The sequence below is a fragment of the Labrus bergylta genome, chromosome 24 (genome assembly GCF_963930695.1).
Source record: "Labrus bergylta chromosome 24, fLabBer1.1, whole genome shotgun sequence".
Taxonomy (NCBI): domain Eukaryota; kingdom Metazoa; phylum Chordata; class Actinopteri; order Labriformes; family Labridae; genus Labrus; species Labrus bergylta.
In genome coordinates, this window is record NC_089218.1 from 3,851,307 (window position 1) to 3,871,677 (window position 20,371).

Genomic DNA, 20,371 nt, shown 5'->3' on the forward strand with positions numbered 1-20,371 from the left:
GTGATTTTCAGTCGTAAAATATCAGGAATTGTTTTTTTAATTTGCCAGCATATTTGGTAAAACATTTTTACACAGTTCTTAACTTTGCGCAGATTCATTTTGGTGCCATTGTGGAATCCAGGGCTCTTGCGAGAGTCATCCTTCATGAAGCAACTTGGGAGTTATTCCAGGATTTGGTTCCTTCTGTAAACTTTGAAACACTTACTTTTATCCTCTCTAGCCTTATCTTGGAACCTCAGAAGTGATCGTTGTGGGATTTTTTTTCTGGACTACCTGGGTCAACCAAACACTAAGACTTCCTTTTGGACCTGATCCGCAAACTGGAAGCTTCTGGAACCAAAATCAAAAATCTGTCTTTGACCATTTCTGGAATACTGGGCCCATTCCACAAACACAATATATTGTGTGATCCCAAACAGAACCTGGGAAGATTGGCACAAATTAACCTGAAGTAAGTGTTGAATCATTTCTTCAAAATTTAACAAATGGCTCATCGAGGCTCTCGCCCAAATCCAGCTTTGTCAAAAGGTGTTGTTTTCCGCAACCCACTAAATATCAGTCCGCACTTTGACACTCAGCAAGGAAGAGATGTAGTAGAGGAGGCTGAAGAGGAAGATGAGGAGGTGGAGTTAGCTGAGGAGGTAGGGGAGGATGTTTTAATGATGGAGGAAGCGGGAGAGGCACAAGAAGCAGAAGAAGAAGAAGAAGAAGAAGACGACGAAGATGATTATGATTATGATGATGATGAAGCAGAAGAAGAAGAAGAAGAAGTAGAGAGCAGAGAGGACAGGAGGATTATCCCAGTGGCCCTGTTATCAAACGGAGTAGGGAGAGAGAGGGATGAAGGAGCAGAAAGCCTGGAGGAAAATGGGGAGGACGGACTCGAAGTGGCGTTGGAAGAACTTGACTTGACGCAAGATCAGGCGAGAGTAAAAGAGGGTCAAGTCAAGTCCAACGACACAAAGTCAGTGATGGAAAGTCGATTTCACTTTTCACCACTGATCACAGTAAATAGAGGTCAAGTGCAGTTATTAAACAGCCAAGAAGATGATTCAGAAAACATAGACGAAGAAGAATATGTACAAGAGGCATTGATGGCAAGTCCAGAAACAAGGATAAGGTGGGAGAGGACTAATGATAGAGGCAATGGGTTAAAGGAAAACCAGGTAGTGTCCAGAGCTGATGTAACAGTGCACATTCAGGACAGAGGTGCTCTCATTAAAGAGTCAGGAGAGGCTAAACAATTACCTATGTGTGACACAAACAAAGCATCAAATGCTGGCCAACCCACTGGTGCTAAAGCCACAGAACATGTTGTGACCCCTGCTACCATGAGGACAACTGAGAAAGACAACATTAGAGATAATATAAGCAGAGCCTCGACTGTTCACGACAATGGCAAACCCTTTGAAACAACTGGCCTCACTAAAGTTGCCGTCAATCAGACCAATAGATTTAATGAGGACAAAATTAAAAACACTGAGGACAACTCAAAATTTGGCAAACAGGGAGTTGAGTCTGTTACTGGTAACATCACCTGGCAAAAGGAGGTTCGCATCGAGGCAAAAGTGGAGGATCAGGGAAGCAAGAAGTTTGTGGAAAAAGCGATGCCTGCTTCTGAAGACGTTTTTGGCATCAGGGGTAAAGAAATCCAGAAGACAGAGAAACCAAACTTGTTTGAACCATCTGAAGAAAAGGTAAAGACAGAGGTAGAAATTGAGAAAGCAAAAATGGTAGAGCTCAATAAGAGGGAGCGAGAGGAAGAGCAAATGCGACAGCTCGGGGTTGACACTTTAGCAATGTTGGTCCGTAGAAGACAGAGTCAAGATGAGGAGAGAAACACAGGTGATCATTTCAGAAAGCTAGAGAGTGATGTTGAGTACCCAGAGAAGGTAGTACAGGTTAAGGCAGATCTCTCCAATCCGGTACAGCAGTATGTCGATGAGGCAACTTTGGATACACAGGGAGATGAGGGTTTGGAGCAGGTGGAGGAGGCCTACGAGCTGGAGGAAGAGAGTGAAGTTGAAGCTGAGAAGCCCGCTGAGGAAGTCTCATCGGAGGAGAACGAGTCAACCACAGAGGACGGAGAGGATCTGCAAGAGCATCACTCACAGCTCCTCGCAGAAGCAGGGAGAGATTGGGGAGAAGACTCAAGAGAAGTTGGAAGACAGCAGACCCTTGCAGAAGATGAGAAGGGAAGACAAGCAAAGGAAAAATTGGTAGAAGTGGAGTTTGCGGAGGAGCCAGTGACAGTTTTAGATGATGAGATTGAAGAGCTAGAGGACGGCCCAAGTAGAGAGGTTGAAGAACAGAGGCCTGCCGCTGCGTCTGGTCCTTCTGAAGTCGAGATAAAGGACGGAATGGAGATTGATGAGAAACATAAACATGAAGAAGAACAGTTAGAGATGGATGAGAAGCCAAAAGATGACAACAGAGAGTTTGAATTGGATATAAACGGAAGAGTCAAAGGACTGAAGCAAAAAATGGAGAATGGGATCTTGAGTCCTGAGCTGCTGCCACCGAGGAAAGAAGAACTGGAGACACCAAAGGTGCTATCAACCAGGAGAAAAGATACTGACTGGATTAAGAGAGATCAACCCAAGGAGGAGAGAGTAACAAAGGTAAAAGACTGGAGGAAAGAATTGAGACCGGTGAAAAAGGACGCCTGGCAGGCGGAGAGGGAAAGAAAGGAAAGAGAGGCAAAATCTCCAGAAAGGCGAGAAGTTGACAGGGTAAGAAAGGAAAGAGAGGCAAAATCGCCTGATAGGAAAAGTCCAGCAAGGAAGATGGACTGGATAAAGGAGCTGAAAACAGTGATCAAAGATGAATCCCTGACCAGAATGAAAAAGAAGGACGAGCAGGTGAAGAAAAAACGAGTGGTGCTGTTCGAGGATGGCCAGTCCTACAGGCCCCAGCGGGAGGTGATGACCGAGGAGAAGTGTGAGGATGTAAAACTGGTGTCCCGCAAGATGATGGAGAGCCTTCCACCTCCTCTGCGCAGGAACTGCGTAACACCACCAGACCAGGACTACGTGATCTCCCTTTATGTTAAGGTAATACATTCTAAAAACCAACATAAACATTGCATGTTAACCCTTAGTCACTAACCTTTCACAAGCACTAAAAACAAGAGTTCCTGCATGGTTCTTTGTGTTTAAGTCTTGTGTGAAACCAAAGTTTTAATTGCCCAATGGTTTGAACCTTCCCATGATATCCCACCCCCTACTTAACCAAAAAGACAGTTTCACATGAACAACACATGCCATGTAGTAAAGTGTATTTTAAGGCTGGGGATCAGAACATTTTGGGCCCAAAGCAGCAACTGTAACAGTGGCAAGGCAGTTGCATATTTGGGCACTAAAGGCCAATATGTGAGCTGGTTTGAACACATTATGGCCTTCCTAACCTGGGCCAATGTGGATCCGAAACAAAATCTTTGAAATAACCAAATACATAACTCTGAATCAGTTAACTCGCTTGAGTTTTGGAGTAGCATATACTTGGAGTCTGACATGACTGGGAAACAGGAACACCGGATTAAGGCCACTGTTGAACCAGGGATCTCAACATGAGCACGAGCAGTCCCGTGGCATGCTGTTTGGATGAAAAACAGTCACTGCAACCTGTAGCATACAAAGCAACCCAATGGAAATGCAACTTCACTTGTTTATCAAAGCAACAACACAACCAGCTTTTTGGTCCTCTGGATAATAACAATATATCTGAGAGTAAAAAAGCCCTTGTGGATACCATAACACTGGTTAAAAACGTCCAAAGAAGTGAAGCCAGGTTAAAGAATACTCAGTTCATATAGAAAAAGAGCTTACTAAATCCAACAATACAACTATTGTTTGTCTGTTGGCGTGATTTGATTGTCTTTGGCATTGATGTTTTCCTTATTGGCATGTGGCATATAATCTTGTGTGAGTGAGATACAGAGAGGCAGAGCAAGTGAGAGAGAAGCCCCGTCTTGATCTGCTTACCTTATCCCATTAAGGTGGTGATTTACTTATCCATCAAGCATGGTAGCCTATTGCCAACTGCATGTGATCTAAAGGTTGTGGACACAATACTAGAAACACATGATCTTGTTTCCTTGTTAGACATTTGATGTTTGTGTAGGTTAGAACATTTTCCATATCTTTCCAATCTCCATAAGCAGAGGTCAATTATGCTCCACAGCTCAGCAGCACATTCCTCACCGAGGTGAGAATAAAAGAGGGCAGAGAGGTTTAACGGCAAGAAAGAAATGCACTAATATCTGAGCCCTGCTTCACGCGTACACACAAAAAGCTTGTTCTCCGTGGGAGCTCAAATTCAAACAATGGTTTCTTTTGTCGGGGACTCTGTTGGCAGCACTGGCTGAGCTAGATGGAAAAATTACAGGAAGGCTCAAGCGTTCTTCTTTGAAGCACTTGAGGAACACACGTTCGACTGCCCTTTTTTCACCTCACATGGGTGTAAAACGTCTTGTGGAGACATTGTGTCAAAACAATAGAAAAAGTCGTTCTATTCTGATTTGTGATTCAATTCAGTACATTTCTGTTACATTGCTGTCAAGCAGACTAAGCGGCCATTTTTAGGGCACTCATTCCTGATCAACAGTGCTGTGCTGCAGCCAGAAGCATGCAGGGTTAATCTCTACATTCTCACTCTGTAAGCTGATTAGCCGCCTGTTTTTTTTTTTTTGCTGACAGCTCTGGGAAACGTGATTGCTTGAAACATCGCAAACTCATATCAAACTGAATTCTACATGCGCACTATGTTTAACAGTCAGGAAGCGATCTCAACCACATTCAAGGTTTCTACATTTCACTGCAGAGCGTTTCGCCGTCTAAATAAATAGACACTGTGGTTTGGAAGGCACATTCCGATATTATTTTTATGAATTAAATGCATTACAATCGGGAAAGTTAATAGAAGTTAACAACAATGCATTGGCTTCTTTTTTTTTTTTTTTTACTTGGATCAACATTGACGCTGTCACATTGATACATCTATTATCTTCAAGGCTAAGAGGCCATGAGGCTCTCTGATTGGCCCTGAAGACGATTAGAGAGTTTTAAATAAAACGATTATGACCAATACATTTTAAAACATTTCTAATGTCGACCTGAACTATTCAAGAACAAAGCATGAAAACATAACGGAGGCTTAGAGCAAAGCTACTGGTCCAAAGTACACATGGAAAGAGGAGTGGGAATTTCACCACAACAAACATTTTCAGATTCAGATTCTGATGATACAACCTCAGGGTCCATGTTATTTTCTCCAGAGATTGAAGCTTTTGATAAGTTACATAGTGTAAAGGTAGTGGCAGCTTCATGTGTAAAGTGTTAGAAGGCACACATAATGTTGAGCACAGAGGTGAAAAGCAAAACAAAGGAGAAATCTCATCCGCTGTGGGTGTGAAAAAGATCGTTCTATCCCTGCTGTAACACATCGCTCTTACACTGGGTTCATTGTGTGAGTTTGTGATGGAGCACAGATTCCACTCCCGCCCCCTCCTCTGAATAATGAAGGGAGTCTTACACTGTTCTGAGTCTCAAAACTTCACACTAACAATGACCTCCATATCAGATTATGATATTTATGGTAAACCAACTCACGGCAAACAGCAGAGTACAAGTCTTTTGTACCTTCGACATTTTCCTCTACTTGCAGGCATTTCTTTGACAGACGACAGGTTGGCGATAAGAACAGCATGAAACATTGCCTGTCGTCATTTGCTTAAATACTGGTTTGCCTGTCAGAAAAATAAATTAAAAAATGAAAACAAAAGTTTATAAATCAGGAATGGAAGCACTGAAATAAAAATTGTGTTATCACAGGTTTGGGACTTCCTGTACACTGCCAAACGTTTTCAGATCTTGGAAAATGTGGCCCTTAAAATGACATTCTGGTTTTACGTTACAACAAATCTTATCAAACCGTTACCCAAATAATGCAAATCTTTTTCTGTGAACAAATCTTCACTCCAACAATCTGATTATTACACAAGCAGACACACGATTCCCCTTGAGGCTGAGATTTATTATTGTTCTGACAAAGAGTGATTGTGTGAGCAGACACTGACATACCACAGAAAGCAGAAGAAAATCTGAGGAGCAGATGGACGGTCGAATGGAAGAACAGAAAGAAATGGTGCTGCTTGTTGGTAATCGTAGCTTTGTTGGAGGGCAACAGAGAAGTTGTTGTGGATTAACTGAACATGGATTATACTTCATCTTTCCTGAGAAGAAAACCTAAGTTTTGACTTTTATTACTTGGTCTTTTTTTGGAGTTTTTAACCCATTGGGAAACCTGAGCAGGATTGTTCAACATGTCCTTTTATGACAATGCAGTTAAACAATTGGGCTTCCCTTCCATTGAGCTGTTTGTAAAGGTAAGCATTGTTAAAACTTAACAGAGGCAAGTGACTGATCAGTCAATTGATTGGTCATCCACACAGTGTCCATTGGTGAAACTGAGTAAGTGAGAGTACTGAATAGTTTAGAGTAACCAAATTTAATCACAAAGGTTTTGATCATTTCGAAGCTGCATTAATTGTTACATTAACCGATTGCCTATTTCTGTCACCTTCATGAATGTAAGTCCAAAATTCAACATCTTTAGCTCTGGTTGGGTCGCCACCAAGTCCTGAAGGAAATATTTCACTCTTTAGCTGCTAGTTGCTGTTGGAGTAAAACAGAAAGTAATTTTCTTTCTGTAAAATTACAAGTCTTTACATATAAGTACAACCTAACAGCAGATGGGTTTGGCCCAGTTGTCATGGAGATAGATTTGTTGTCATCATGTGACTGTAAGTGGAAAAACAGGTAGGCTGTGTCCAAAAACACTCACTCATTACCCACTATGTCCTACATAGGGAGCTCTCTATGGGGGACTATATAATGCACTCATTGGCACAATGAAAAAGAAAAGTTGCAGACACTGATAATGACAAACACGTGCAGCAACACGCCAGCTGGGGATCAATCAAACTGGTAAATAACCGCAGGAAATTCTGTGATAACCAATACAATACTGAGAGTATTTTCCCATACAATTGAGGATAATTAATCAATATTAAGTACTGAAATTTCAATAGATGAGAAAACATTCGCACCACAACTTATTTATCCATACAGACTTCATGCCAGGGACTGAATTAACTTACACAACTTTTCTTCTACATGTGCTTATGGATATCCTATGTATGTATTTGTACAGGTGATGTGTTTTTAAAGGATTTTTTTAGGTTGCATGTCCCTGAACGTACATTGCATTTGTGTGTTTTTGTACAGGCAGGAACTGATGGGGAAAGCATTGGTAATTGTCCATTCTCCCAGAGACTCTTTATGATCCTGTGGCTAAAAGGAGTCATCTTCAACGTCACCACTGTTGACCTCAAACGGTAACAAGCTACTCTCACATATTTAGTCTCTAAATGTGTTTCTGTCCATGGAGTAGATACATAAATGCTTGTTTTTTCCGCTCTCTTGGAAACATTCTGTCCTGAGGGCAGAACATTCAGGGAAAAGCTTTTATGTTCAGTGCTTATATTTCTATTTATGGCACTCGTGCTTTTTTGTGTTAGTGTTTGAATAATATTTCGTTTTGTGTCGACAGGAAGCCGGCTGACCTGCAGGACCTTGCTCCAGGAACCAACCCTCCTTTTGTGACCTTTAATGGCGAGGTCAAGGTCGATGTAAACATGATAGAGGAGTTCCTGGAGGAGAACCTAACCCCACCACGGTGCAGAAACACACACTGCCAAGATGCACAAACAATCTCTCAAATGATATAAAGAAATGGAATAATGCTTTCCTTAATTGATAGATCGAATTGCATTCAGGGAATTATTTGCCTACTTTACTGTATCTTTTATACCAGATACCCCAAACTGGCTCCCAAACATCCAGAGGCCAACACAGCTGGCATCGATGTGTTTGCCAAGTTCTCAGCTTACATCAAAAACCCACGAAAAGATGTCAACGAGGGTAAAATAACACATTTTTAAGTTTTTTTTTACATGAGCACCAATCTGGTAGGCTAGGTGCCACACAATAGAAATACACCTTGAAAGAGAGTGAGGAAAAAATCGTGGCTAGCTTCTGCATGCTAAAATATGCACAACAAGAATGCTAACATGCTAATAATTTGTTTAATTTAGCATTTCAACATGCTAATGTGGCTAACAGGTTCTGACAAATCCTAACCACTCAAAGGCAGATACAATAAGAACATAATGAAGTATTTAGCGATTAATTAACCACATTTATTCTCAGTAATTGGTGGAGACCCAAACAGAGCTAATATGTGTCAGAATATTAATATATCTGATGAACACCAAAATGATTATAATGGATCCTAATCTTACATGTAGGCTGTTGTTTGCCACCTTGTGCACGATGATATCTTGTTTGGCTAACAAGAAAAGCAAAGACCTGGTTAGAATTAGAGGACCAAGAATGATAAATTGGGATTAAGATTTCTATTTTACATTTGTCCTATTAGCCTTCCTTGAGGAGCTAACAAATGTGTCTCTCCGTATGCTTCTTACTACAGGTTTAGAGAAAGCCTTGTTAAAGTCTCTAAAGCGACTCGATGAATTCCTGAGGACTCCCCTGTCAGAAGAGATTGACGCTAACGCCTCAGGAGATGTGCCCGAGTCCACCAGGAGCTTCCTGGATGGGAATGAGCTCACCTTGGCTGACTGCAACCTGCTGCCTAAACTACACATCTTGAAGGTTCATTTAATCTTATTTTTTATAATTCAAGGAAATCAAAAGTTGAGAAATAATACTGCAGATCAAAGAAATACATTTTTAGAATATCTGGACTGCTAGACTCATTAGATAAAAACAACCAAAGCTCACGGCTACTGTTAAACTAACTCATAGTCACTTCTTGTTGTTTGCAGATTGTAGCCAAGAAATACCGTGGCTTTGAGATCCCAGTCGAAATGACGGGGGTGTGGAGGTACTTAAACAGCGCCTATGAGAGGGAGGAGTTCATCAGAACCTGTCCGGCTGAAAAGGAGATTCAGTTTGCCTACCTGGATGTTGCAAAACGAATCAAATAGTAGGAATAGTTGGGACTGCGAGAAAGAGAAGAGGAATGATGCTGAAGTAAACTGTGGAGGGATTTATCATAAATACAGAAAAGAACTCTAGAGGCTGATTCCATCTATTCTTTTTGAAGTTCAATATCTCTGACTGCATCAGCTTTGAAGTATAACTCTGATTACGTGTGCATGTGTGTACATGAGTCTGCTCCTGTTGGTTGGTTCTGCATCGTCATAACTTTATCATTGTGTTTTTACAAATAATGATTAGCATCTATTAGAAGTCTTGCAGAAATACTTTCAGATTTTCTTTTCACTTTTAAAATGCCAGCAGGGCCAAGTTCACTGCAGAGACTAAATGAATAGAACAATCAATGTTATTATTCAGTATTTGTGTATTAGAAACCATTTAGTCTTTAATTTGGCCCTGCCACTGACGCATAAAAATCAGAAACGTTTTACACTATAATCTGCAACACAGTCATTTTAAATCATGTGAACAGGTCAATTTTCAATAAAAGGAAAGAAAAGTACTTTTACTGTGCTATCAGTTATGCTCCTACATGCAGGTGAAGGTGTATTTGTTTTTTATTCCTCAGTAAGAAAGAAAAATACTAAAAATAGAATTTTTAGTACTGACAGGCCAAAAGAGAAACAGTTAGAAAACGAGCAGCTTGTAAAATAAGACAAAGTTAAACCTATTTGGAAGAAAAACACTGAAATTGAAACTATAACCACAGATTTCAGTGGCCGCTAATATTAAAGCTTTAGCTAGTCAGAAATAGCCTGTCTGGAGAAACTGCATTGCAAAATTAATTTTAGGTAATTTGAGAAAATGACAAAAAATTGTTTGTTATAAATCATTGTTAAAGTTTATTTTTTGCTTTTAATAGTGAGAGAAATGCTGCAAGTGGAATATGACCAGAGACTTCAGGGGGAGCGAATACTTAAACTAACTTAATACGTTCTATTGTTAGCTAGCCTGCATGAGCCCATGTCTGCTGACACTGGATTAAAAATGAGCAAAAATAGCAAAAGCTATTAAATAAACCAAGCTAATTAGCAATAAAAAAACATGTATTCTTTAAGCCTTAATTGATGAAAAATCATTTCACTTTCTACAGACAATTTCATTCACACACAGAGTTAAATGCATAAAGCATACTTCTAAATATATTCCATTTATTCAATATCTCCGTCTTTGATTGTAATAATGTAGTGAAATTATTTGAAAATCAATTGTTTGAATAACTAGGCTTGACTAGCCAAGGGTCTTTTCTATTTTATCAACAGTTCATTTGACTGTTCACTCTCTATGCCGATGACATTAGAGTATTCACTCAGATTGTGATTTTCGTTAACTAACTTCTTTTATATTTAAAGCTACTGAACGGCTGGATGGTTTAACTGAAGGTGACTTTTTGATTGACGTGTTACAGTTCATTGATGTAGTTTATTTTGTTCATAGTTTAGTTCACAGTTGGGCAGATGGGGTTTAGTATTTTTTTTGGCAACTAAACCAACTCTTTGAAAGACGCCATTCTGTGTTTGGAAGAGTTGTGTGAGTGTGTAATGAACCAAAACAACTTGCACACCAGCCTACTGTGTTCTGGCCTTACATCCTCTCCGGGGAGAATCTTTAATAAACTGATTTTATCACAATTTACCTGTCTACCTGTTTTTCTTGTTGTCTTTGTTGGCCCTTTCACAAATGCACTGCACTCTTTAAATATTCCTGACATTGTTGAGAAGAGGCTCATGAACACTGAATTCTCATGCTGAACTAAATGTATGGAGTCACTGACTGAATCAGCAGCTCCCCCCGGTGGTGATCTAAAGCACTGCTTTACATTCTACTTCTTTATTAAGGCTTATCAAAAGAATAAATAAACAGAACAGTGCTTACTTAGCTTCTTTCCTCTCATACAAATGTTTAAAGCTGGAGTTGTGCTGATGCATATGATCTGCTCATAAACAGTGTTTCTGTTGTTATAAAAAAACGCTTACAGAGAAAAACTGCACAGTCTCTAATTTCAAATTTTGAAAAATTATATAAAATCAGGAGTGCACACATAGAAAATCTATAAAATGTATCAAATCATAACCCACTTCTGAAGCTAACTTTTCAAAAGTACAATCAGTTTACTGCACATTGCACATATTGCACAAGTTTACTTTTTCTTTACATTTTCTTTTATTTTATTTACCATTTTGTACCTTTTGTACAATTTAGAATTTATTACTGTAAATATTATTTATCTTATTTTACCTCATTTTATTTTATCTATTTTACCTTATCTTATTTTACCTTATTTTGGTTGTATTGCACCGTGGGACGGAGACAAACGCAATTCCGATTCCACTGTATGTCTGGCATATTTTGAAATTGACAATAAAATTGACTTGACTTGTCGCGCTTATTTGTATTTATAAATATTAAAATCAATGTGATGTTTTATTTACATTTAAGATTCTAGTCCTCAAATTTATAGAAAATAAAAAGTATCATACTGGCAAGCTTTTTTCAATCGTTGTTTTAGTAATTAACGATGGACTCGATAAATTTGAAGCTTTTTTCAGATGAGAAATCATCATATTCAGCCCTTTTTATAAGTTTCATCACTTTAGCCAAGTGTTATGTGACGCTCAGAGAACTCCTAAGCACTGTACATTATTTGATGGTATATTTAGCACAAACACATACACAACTCAGAAGCATGTACAGACACACACACTCATCACTGGGGCGACAGTGATAGTGTCCTCTGTTGGAAACCCTCTGAATGTAGTGACCCACAGTTTGTACACACACAGACAGCAAACACACACGGCTCGATTACCATGGAAACGTCCAGAGGAGGAATGTCCCTCTGTTCAAGTTGAGGTGCTGTGAACTAATAACACTGGGTAAAGTCGCTCTTTAAATAGTTTTATTGTAGAGTTCTAGAGCATGATGTATTTTATAGACATCTAATGAGACAAATCGATGACTTTAAGTTCATCATTCAAGGCCTGATCTCTCTGCACTGATGGACAGGTTTGAATATTTACATTTTTTTAATCATTCAGTTGATTTCTTTTTACCAACCAGTGCTGAGAGGTTTGATAAACAGGTATTAGAACCTCTTAGTGGTTCAAGAATAAAAAAAACAATCTTGTTAAATTGCAGGCTGATGTCATGTCTAATGTTTGTTGACTCACAATCTTAAACCTTTGGCATGTCAAGTTTTAAGTCACTACTACATTAACTGTAGATGTGAGACTAAGAGAATTGTTTATTCATGCTTTTCTGCATAATGGCCCCTTAATTGCAATATGCAACATTTCCCAATTTCAACTCCAATGAACAAAACCTTTAAACAAAATCCTGTTTTTTTAAGCCTTTCAGAGAACTCAATCCCTCACCAAAAAGTATTTTATATCAGCAGACAATTGCAGACTTTGTATGAAACCAAACCAAGAGAAGCATTTAGAGTTCCTGGAGGCATGTGATGTATGAAAAGATACATTTAAAGCGGGGACCTCCTTTTAATGCACTTGTACTGTACAGTAGAATTTAAGTTGCATGCTTCTGTTCTGGAGAGATTTGGCAGGTGACCTCAGAGTGTGACTCTGTTTCGCATAATTAACAACTAAAGAGAGTGTATCTGTAAAAAATAAAATATCAATCTTTATTGTCACAATGGGGTTTTTGCAATGCTAGAAATGAATTTTATTTTAAAGTTAGCGCACACATACAAAAACGACGTGTGTTTGTCGAGGTAAAGAAAGGGTTAATAGCGTGTTTGTTCATGAGCCCGGCCACGGGCAACACATCGTCTTCTTTGATTGGTCAGTCTTGTTAATTAATGAGTGAATGAAAAGGTCCGAGTCGAGGCTGGCGCCGGTGTCGGGGGAGGTTTGGGGCTTCCGGATGCCACGGAAACTGTCTCCTAGCACTCAGAGGTCAGAGCGGTGCCAGAGGAGAGGACGAGCGATGGAGGGATGGATGAAGAGATGGATGGGTGGATGAAACCAAGGTGCAAGATTTAGCAGTTCAAGCTAGATTCTCTGATGTTTCAACTTGAATTATCGTTGGTCAATTTTATTGTATTGTGGTCTGTGTAATCTTTCCTCCTGTTAACAAATCTCTGAACTTTCCAAACCTCACTAAGAAGGAAAACTGTGAGCCTCGTTTTATGCCGAGGTGACCTCTTCTTTAAAGTTCACGTATTTGTAAGGAAAAGGCATAGCATGTGATCAAGCACATATTTACCTACAGTCCTGCTGTAGTTATTCTGAACCATTTAGAAGTTTGTGACTCAGCATCAGGACTGAACTAAAACAGACGTTTTCAGGAAGGCGACCAACCTGCAACTAAAATGTTGTACAAGATGTACACATCTTACCGTGGATGGATGGATGGATGGATGATTTGGATGGATTGATGGATAGATGGAGGCGGAGAAGAGAAGGGTCTTAGACTAAAAACGGAGACTAGCAGTTGAGGGACGATCAGTTCTGGGAGCAGTACTTCCAGAAACACACTAGAAGAAACAGAGAAGAAGGTTTTATTACTTAACAGTTTCAATAATTTCATAAAGTCAAAGAGACAACCATAAAAGCAGTGAATAAACGTTTTCATTTCAGGCTTTAATTTACAGGCCATGTGATTCATCAGATGTGGAGATGTAGTTTCACCTCTTTTGTTGGTCTTCTTGGTCTGTGGTGGGAGGGACTTCCTGAAGTTTCGACCTGTCAGACTGGGATTGACGGCGTCCGCACTGGTTTTGGAAGCGGTGCTGTTTGCCACCGCCGGGGCTGCAGTGGTTTGCTTCACACCTCCGTCAGAAGCAGGAGGCTTTATGCATGGAAAAAAAGAAAAGATCCTGATTAACTCATACAAACAAATCAGTTTCTATAAACCCAAATAATTAATCTTTACATTTTAAAAAGAAAATTCCAGGAACCTACCACTTTATTTTTTCTTCCTGAACTTCTTCCATTTGCTGAAATTGAAAACAAAAAGCGGCTTTAGAGAAAGTGTCACTGATAAAGAGCAACGTTGTGGCCTTAGTCTTAGATTAATGTGGAGACAAACAGAGACTGTCCTCCCACCATTGCATGTTGGGATAAGTCCTGTAACTACACCAAAAATTCCCTTAAATACACAGAAAGCTAGAGAGACACTTTTTACTCTTGTATATTAATTGACCTTTTCAGCAGCCATTTGCACTAAATGTAAGAAACAAGACTATTAGGACAAGATATACTCGATAGGAACATTCAATCTATTTCCGTTTAACTGGAATTTTTAAATGTATTTACAAAGAATTCTCAGTGCTAATGCAGAAAACTGCAATCACAGTTGTTTGGTGTTTGTTAAAGAAAGTATATTCTGTGTTCAAGAACATCAACTCCCTCAAGTCTTCATTAAGTTTCCTTCTTCCTGCGACTTTTCCCATCTCTACAGTGACTTCATTGACCTCTGTTTCCACAGCCATACACTATGTTCATGGTGGCATTACCTCTTGGCATGATGGTGATCCTTGAGCTCAAGGTGCTGTTTAATGTCCTGTGCAGCTCCTCCAGCACTGATATCATCTTCAGCATCTGAGCTTGTTTGTCTGGACCGTCTGTCCTCGGCTTGGCTCTTAGTCGTCCAGCCTTGATGGCTGCAGTGATCGTCCCTGCTGTGGTTCTGTCCGTGAGTCTTGTCGTCCGGTCCGCTGCAGCTGCTTTGGTACTCAGAAACCACTGTTTGAGGTGCCGACTTGGATTGGGTCCTGAAGGCTTCTCTGGTACAGCTGATGCATGAGTGAGACCGGGAAGAGGATGAGTCAATTTGACGATGCCTGGGGGAAAAAAGGTAAAAGGTTTGAAATGAGAAAAGACTAAAGGAAGAAAATGTGACTTTAACCTTTTCTCTCTTCCATCTCGCAGCACCAACATCATCATCGTGTTTAGCTCCACCATGTTTACAGCTGTGTGCACGAGGCTGTGTCATCGAAAACTATCAACTTGTCATGAACAATGCTCATTGTGGTTCCCGTCAAACAGTTCAAGCGGCACTGATTTCACTCTACAGGTAGTGTAGTGTAGGTTTTGTGTGAGAAACCTTTCTGAATTCAGGTCCAAACTTCCTCTGTCTCTGCAACATGTGACCCTCAAACAGCCCCAGTAACACACTCACTATTTCAGTGAGATACCACTGCTCTATTGGTTGCAAAAAGAATTGCTATGAAACCGTCAGAGTTGCAGGAGTTGTGTTTATGTGTGTGCAGAATGACGTCTGAGTTTGTTTTTGCAACAATGCAGCTCAGTGTATTTGTGTTGAGCCGTAATGACACCTCTAAACACAAAGTCAGAGAAGGAATGAAAGGAATGTCAGCAGGTCACACTGGAACACTGGAGTCCAGAGCCGTCAAGGTCTTTTTCCTCTTGTACCATCTGTGAAGTGTTTATCCGCCTATTGGACATTCAAACTAAAATAAATGTGAAGGTTGATGTTGCTGAATATATATCTTACTATGAAAAACTCATCTCATGTCTAATTTCAGAAGGCATTGACACTGACTTATTAAGTCAGTATTGATCTGATAGACGGCATATCTCTACAAAAAGGGATAACAAGCCAGCGGGGATCGATTAACGATAAGCTGGCACTTTGGGTTTCACACAAACTAGTCTTCAGAAGACCTCCAAAGTCTTTGTCATCATCTGCACCAACTTGTGTAGAGAGCAGGTAATCCTGGTCCCGGCCATAAATACTGTTTCAGCTGGTGTTCTCTGGTGATGCTTTGTGAAGACGTGATCATCTTGTTTGATCTGCTCAGACATGTTTATAAGGTATCAATCTCATACTGGACAATTTGTTATTTCCACCCAGTGCCAACATTCAGTACCAATGCAGGAAGTAGAATGTTACCCTTACAGAAAAGAGGAAATATGACTCTTAAGACCCCAGTTTGAGTCTACTGAAAGACCAGGAAACAGGACTGCTTTGTAGCTTCTACCATGATCTTTCCAATTCACCTTAGTGAGTTTGTCAATGAAAGTTTAACGTCTAACATCTAATACTGTTTGTCATCCATATCATCCGTTCCCCCGTTATCTCCCATGCTTCCTTACCTCGTTCAGTAGGTGCTGACTCCATTCCATTCACAAGGATGATCAGAATTAGGACTACCTTCATCACTGACACTAAGGCTCCTCTGAAAAGCATGATGGCCGTTACTATGGAAAACTACGACAAAGTGGAGGGATTTGATCACAAACAGTAGGTTGACTTTCTTCTGAAGTTCAGTCAGAACTTTTCTCCAGGTAGACTTCTGCTTCTTAAAAGTGTTTGTCCCTTTTTTGCATTCAAATCGTTCTTCCGACTTTGTCTTGCTGCTGGAGATGTTGCAGTTAGTGCGAGTCTTCTTCTGGTCTTTTCCAACACTTTGACTCTTTCAGTTGCTTTTCTTTAGATTTTCTGTTATTTCAAAAGTTCTCAGGAAGCTCTTCAGTTGCGATAAGTCATTAAATTTCTTGATTTCTTCTTTATGCTTCAACCATATGTTGGTATTCGTCTACTCAAGCTCGTTGTCTTCTCAAATTTACAGTTCAATCTCTCCTTTTATCTTTAAAGCAAAGTTTGTCTTTCCATTTCCTCTCATTAGTGCGCCTCTTGAAGAGGGCTTGTCAAAAGTATGTCGGCCACGTTCCTTTCCCTAACGCACTCAACCAATCTGGCCGTTTATAAAGCTGAGTTTGCTGCGGACTGACCCCAGTGTCGACCAATGACTGTCCTTCAAGGTTCTCTAGCCCCGCCTCTTCCTCCTCGATGGATCGGTGACATTTAGGGAGTTTGGCGGCGAGCTTTGTGTGTTTGGAGTCAAAGCTATCTTTTAGTGAATGTGTTGTGTGTGTGTTTAGGCTTGTATTTAACGTGTATGTGATGTGTGTGTGGGCCCGTCTGTATAAGCAGTGATAAGGTAGTTCTTAATATGTTTGCTCGGGGGCCACAGAAACAGAAAGGCCCTCTGACGCAGGAGGGCCTGGAGCCACACTGACTGCACACAAAGCTCGCAAATACAACATTCAAACACAGAAAACGACATGGCAAACTCATGTACACACACACACACACACACACACACACACACACACACACACACACACACACACACACACACACACACACACACACACACACACACACACATCAAAGGGCACAGACAGGCTGAGAAGTCCAAACGACAAAAGATCCGGAGAAGGTTTTTCGGCTTCTCCTTTTGTTCCGCATTGTGGCGGCTAATCCCACAGACAGGAAGTTGACAGAGTGACGGTGAAACGCCACTTCGCCAATGACCACCTCAAACACCCCAACGCCAAACCCAACGGCCCCTCAAACACACATGTGATGGAGGAATGAAAGAAAGATGAATGAACTTGGAGGTTGGGGTGAAGGAGTGTACAGGGGACAAAATACTGAACACAGAAAGGAGCGAGAATCATATGAGGTGTGTGTGTGTGTGTGTGTGTGTGTTCGGAGTGTGTGTGTGTGTGTGTGTGTGTGTGTGTGTGCGTCAGTTGCTGGGTGAAGAGAATTTAGCTTAAGAACATCCACTCATTCATTACTACTCTGTCTGTCTGCACAGCTTTGACGCTATAATACACTATGTGTGTGTGCTTCTGTGTGTGTGTGTGTGTGTGTGTGTGTGTGTGTGTGTGTGTGTGTGTGTGTGAGAGAGAGAGATCATTGAGACAGGAAGTAAAGAAGCCTGACAAAATTTCATCCATCTTCTTCCATCCTTCTTGTTCTTTTTATTTAAGATGCATGAAGTGAAAAAATAACGCGTTAAGCAAGCAAACAATTCCCTCTGTCTGTCTTTGTCTTCATGCTGCTTATGATAAACGTGGTTCACTGCTAACATGCCAGCCTCCATCGCTCGCTTCATCCGCACAAAGAGAAAAGGAAAAGGTCAACATGAGCAAACAAGAAGCTCTCATTTGTCACTCTGGTTTCGTCAACATGTTTGTGGTCGTTTCCCTTCCAACAAACGGAGACCTTTTGCAGGTCCAGTCAGACGGCTGATGCTGCATGATAACTGAGGCGTTGTTAATTAGTGTTTGATTTTCCACTCACCTCAACTTTTATACAAATATGAGACGGAAAAAAAAAAAACAGTTGTTCACCATTTTGTCCAAAAAGAAGGAACTTTTTTTTAATGTGAGCTCAGTGAATATCATCAGGACCAGGCAGACAATTTAAAAGACAAGATGCAATATTCAATTTAAGGCAGGTATTCCCTCCATCAACACATTCCTTTACAGTTCAGATCCCTTCTTCTTCCCTTAACCCTGCTCAAACAGTCAGCACAAAGAAAACAATACCAGAGGTCACTGTTCACTTTCAGGCTCCTTAAGCGTTTACACCTCTAGAGGGCAGTGTTCCTCCAGTTATTGGCTGTGTGCAGCTGCAGAGACGGAGGGATAACCACAGTCTCTGAAGCAGCTTCATACGAGGCATGAAGAGTAAAAGATGTCTTAAAGTGACTCATAGCACTTTAGTCTTTAAGTTAAAGTTCGCCTGTCACACCACAATGATCTGAAGTGCTGCTTATAGAACATATGAAATATTGATTTAAGAGAAAAAAGACTGATAATTAAAAAGAATAATTGTCCAACTAATGCAAAGAAGATATATTTGCAACAGTGATGGTGAAATAACGAGTTATTTAATTGATAAAACACAAATATAGCCGATATTATTTTATATTTAAGGGTAATTTATAAGTGAGGAGGTGAATGGGAAGATATGATTCTCTTCTCTTCTTGCACAGTTCTTTTATAAGCTTTGGGAAAATAAATACATGCATGAGTAAATAATATAACCAGATTTATTTCTTACCGAGGTGGCAGCCTCTATATTTCGAGTTTATTTGAACAAAATTTAGTATATGCGCTTTTTTTTGGACAAGAAAAAAAAAACCTTTTAATATTTAACTACGACGGTGATAATAAAAAGTATAATAAAATGTATCAATGTTTTTTCAACGTTTTAAAAGGTGTCATGGCTAACAAACCCTAACTCAACAATATATACTAAGTTGATCTTGATCTTAGAAAATAAAAAAATGAAAAGTAATCTCAATCCTTTTAAAGCTATCATCAATTGTCTCCTCGTTCATTTCATTTTAAAATCATCAAAGCGTTTCAGAGAACTTGTAGAACTGGAAGGTTTTTAATTCAGCCCTCCCGCACTCTACCTACATAACATTTACAACATTTATTTAAAAGCATGTCAGCTAAATTCAAAGGAATGTTCTGGTTTATATTTCAAACCCTTCAAGTGTTGAAGTGACCGCTCTACTGCAGCTACAGCCTGCAGACAATACTCAGGGAGACATTTTGCTTTTTCCTGAATCTGCAATAAGACACTAAAATGAAAGGTAAAGACGGGAAACTCTATAGTGAAAATGAACATCTATTTATCAGTATTTGATCATATTAAAATGTTAATAAAAAAATATATAATCAAGCACCTCATTTGATTTTTTATTAGGCTACTTTTTATTTAGGAAACAAGTGTGGTAATAAAAATCAGTGTGTAAGTTTTGATGCTTTTTGCTAACTGGGTCAAACCTATGAAGCATCGGTGAACAGATAAAATCAAACAAACATGAAGTAAAGTTTGACCAAATGTGTCAACAGCAGCACGAGAATTAAGAGATGCACATCTGTCTATATTTGACAGTCATGCTCCTGATCCAATAGTGGAAAAGAAATACAGATGTTGTTCTGTATCCGTTAAGGGTTTCAAATTAAATTGTAATAAACGTTTAAAATAAATATATCAATAAATCGGGTCACAGAATATGAAGTATTTCTTTAAAGATAAAGAGAAAAAATTCTCAAATAAATGATGAATGAGAAAAAAATGAAATAGGAATATTTTGAGTATAAATTACAAGAATGATGAAAATGAATTATACTGCTATGATTATAATAATGATAAATTATAGTAACTTCTGTGATTATCTCTGTACACAGAGGAACTCACACATAGGCCATTAAAATATAATTAATTTGCAACATAACATGCATTACTAAATATCCTTTTTTTTTTGTTAAAACAATAAAACTTCAGTTCTATTGATGAACAAAAGTCATCATCTGAGTCCACATGGGTGACTTAAATGAGACCAGGTTTAAAAGAGAGTGAAAAAGTGAGAAAAAGAGGAGGAGATAGAAAATGCGAGATAGGATGGAAATAAAAGGATGGTGCATGGCTGAGTGACGGAGAGGAAGAGGAGAGCACCCATGGGAGAGAGATGAGAGAGAGAGGGAGAGAGG

General features: G+C 39.6%; 3 protein-coding genes across 4 annotated transcripts; 2 read left to right on the forward strand and 1 right to left on the reverse strand.

Moving 5' to 3' along the window:
• Positions 1 to 485: 485 nt before the first annotated feature.
• On the forward strand, positions 486 to 2,352 carry LOC114921324 (probable serine/threonine-protein kinase kinX). The gene is made up of 2 exons (XM_065952269.1): positions 486 to 2,246; positions 2,344 to 2,352. The coding sequence occupies exons 1-2, from the start codon at positions 486 to 488 to the stop codon at positions 2,350 to 2,352; spliced, it is 1,770 nt and encodes a 589-aa protein (XP_065808341.1).
• A 32-nt stretch (positions 2,353 to 2,384) lies between these two features.
• On the forward strand, positions 2,385 to 10,711 carry LOC109999256 (chloride intracellular channel protein 4). 2 transcript variants are annotated; one of them, XM_065952217.1, is made up of 6 exons: positions 2,385 to 3,053; positions 7,287 to 7,396; positions 7,612 to 7,737; positions 7,876 to 7,982; positions 8,551 to 8,732; positions 8,906 to 10,711. In XM_065952217.1, exons 1-6 carry the CDS (start codon positions 2,406 to 2,408, stop codon positions 9,065 to 9,067), a joined length of 1,335 nt encoding a protein of 444 aa, XP_065808289.1. In that variant the 5' UTR covers positions 2,385 to 2,405; the 3' UTR covers positions 9,068 to 10,711. The 2 variants fall into 2 exon arrangements, with proteins under 2 accessions (XP_065808289.1, XP_020509922.1); XM_020654266.3 differs by lacking the exon at positions 2,385 to 3,053 and adding an exon at positions 6,051 to 6,385.
• A 1,257-nt stretch (positions 10,712 to 11,968) lies between these two features.
• On the reverse strand, positions 11,969 to 16,725 carry urp2 (urotensin II-related peptide). Its single transcript, XM_065951829.1, has 5 exons — positions 16,160 to 16,725; positions 14,557 to 14,883; positions 14,003 to 14,037; positions 13,730 to 13,889; positions 11,969 to 13,575 (listed from the first exon to the last, which is right to left on the reverse strand). The coding sequence occupies exons 1-5, from the start codon at positions 16,251 to 16,253 to the stop codon at positions 13,544 to 13,546; spliced, it is 648 nt and encodes a 215-aa protein (XP_065807901.1). The 5' UTR covers positions 16,254 to 16,725; the 3' UTR covers positions 11,969 to 13,543.
• Positions 16,726 to 20,371: the final 3,646 nt, after the last annotated feature.

What these genes read in the sequence shown, in the direction of transcription:
- LOC109999256 (XM_065952217.1), top strand. Translation starts at nt 2,406, where the DNA reads ATGGATGAGAAGCCAAAAGATGACAACAGAGAGTTTGAATTGGATATA. An exon ending in GAGAACCTAACCCCACCACG is followed by an intron (nt 7,738 to 7,875) that starts GTGCAGAAACAC and finishes CTTTTATACCAG; the next exon opens with ATACCCCAAACTGGCTCCCA. An exon ending in CTAAACTACACATCTTGAAG is followed by an intron (nt 8,733 to 8,905) that starts GTTCATTTAATC and finishes TGTTGTTTGCAG; the next exon opens with ATTGTAGCCAAGAAATACCG.
- urp2 (XM_065951829.1), bottom strand. Translation starts at nt 16,253, where the DNA reads ATGCTTTTCAGAGGAGCCTTAGTGTCAGTGATGAAGGTAGTCCTAATT. An exon ending in GTCAGCACCTACTGAACGAG is followed by an intron (nt 14,884 to 16,159) that starts GTAAGGAAGCAT and finishes TTTTTCCCCCAG; the next exon opens with GCATCGTCAAATTGACTCAT. An exon ending in GATCACCATCATGCCAAGAG is followed by an intron (nt 14,038 to 14,556) that starts GTAATGCCACCA and finishes TTTCAATTTCAG; the next exon opens with CAAATGGAAGAAGTTCAGGA.
- LOC114921324 (XM_065952269.1), top strand. Translation starts at nt 486, where the DNA reads ATGGCTCATCGAGGCTCTCGCCCAAATCCAGCTTTGTCAAAAGGTGTT.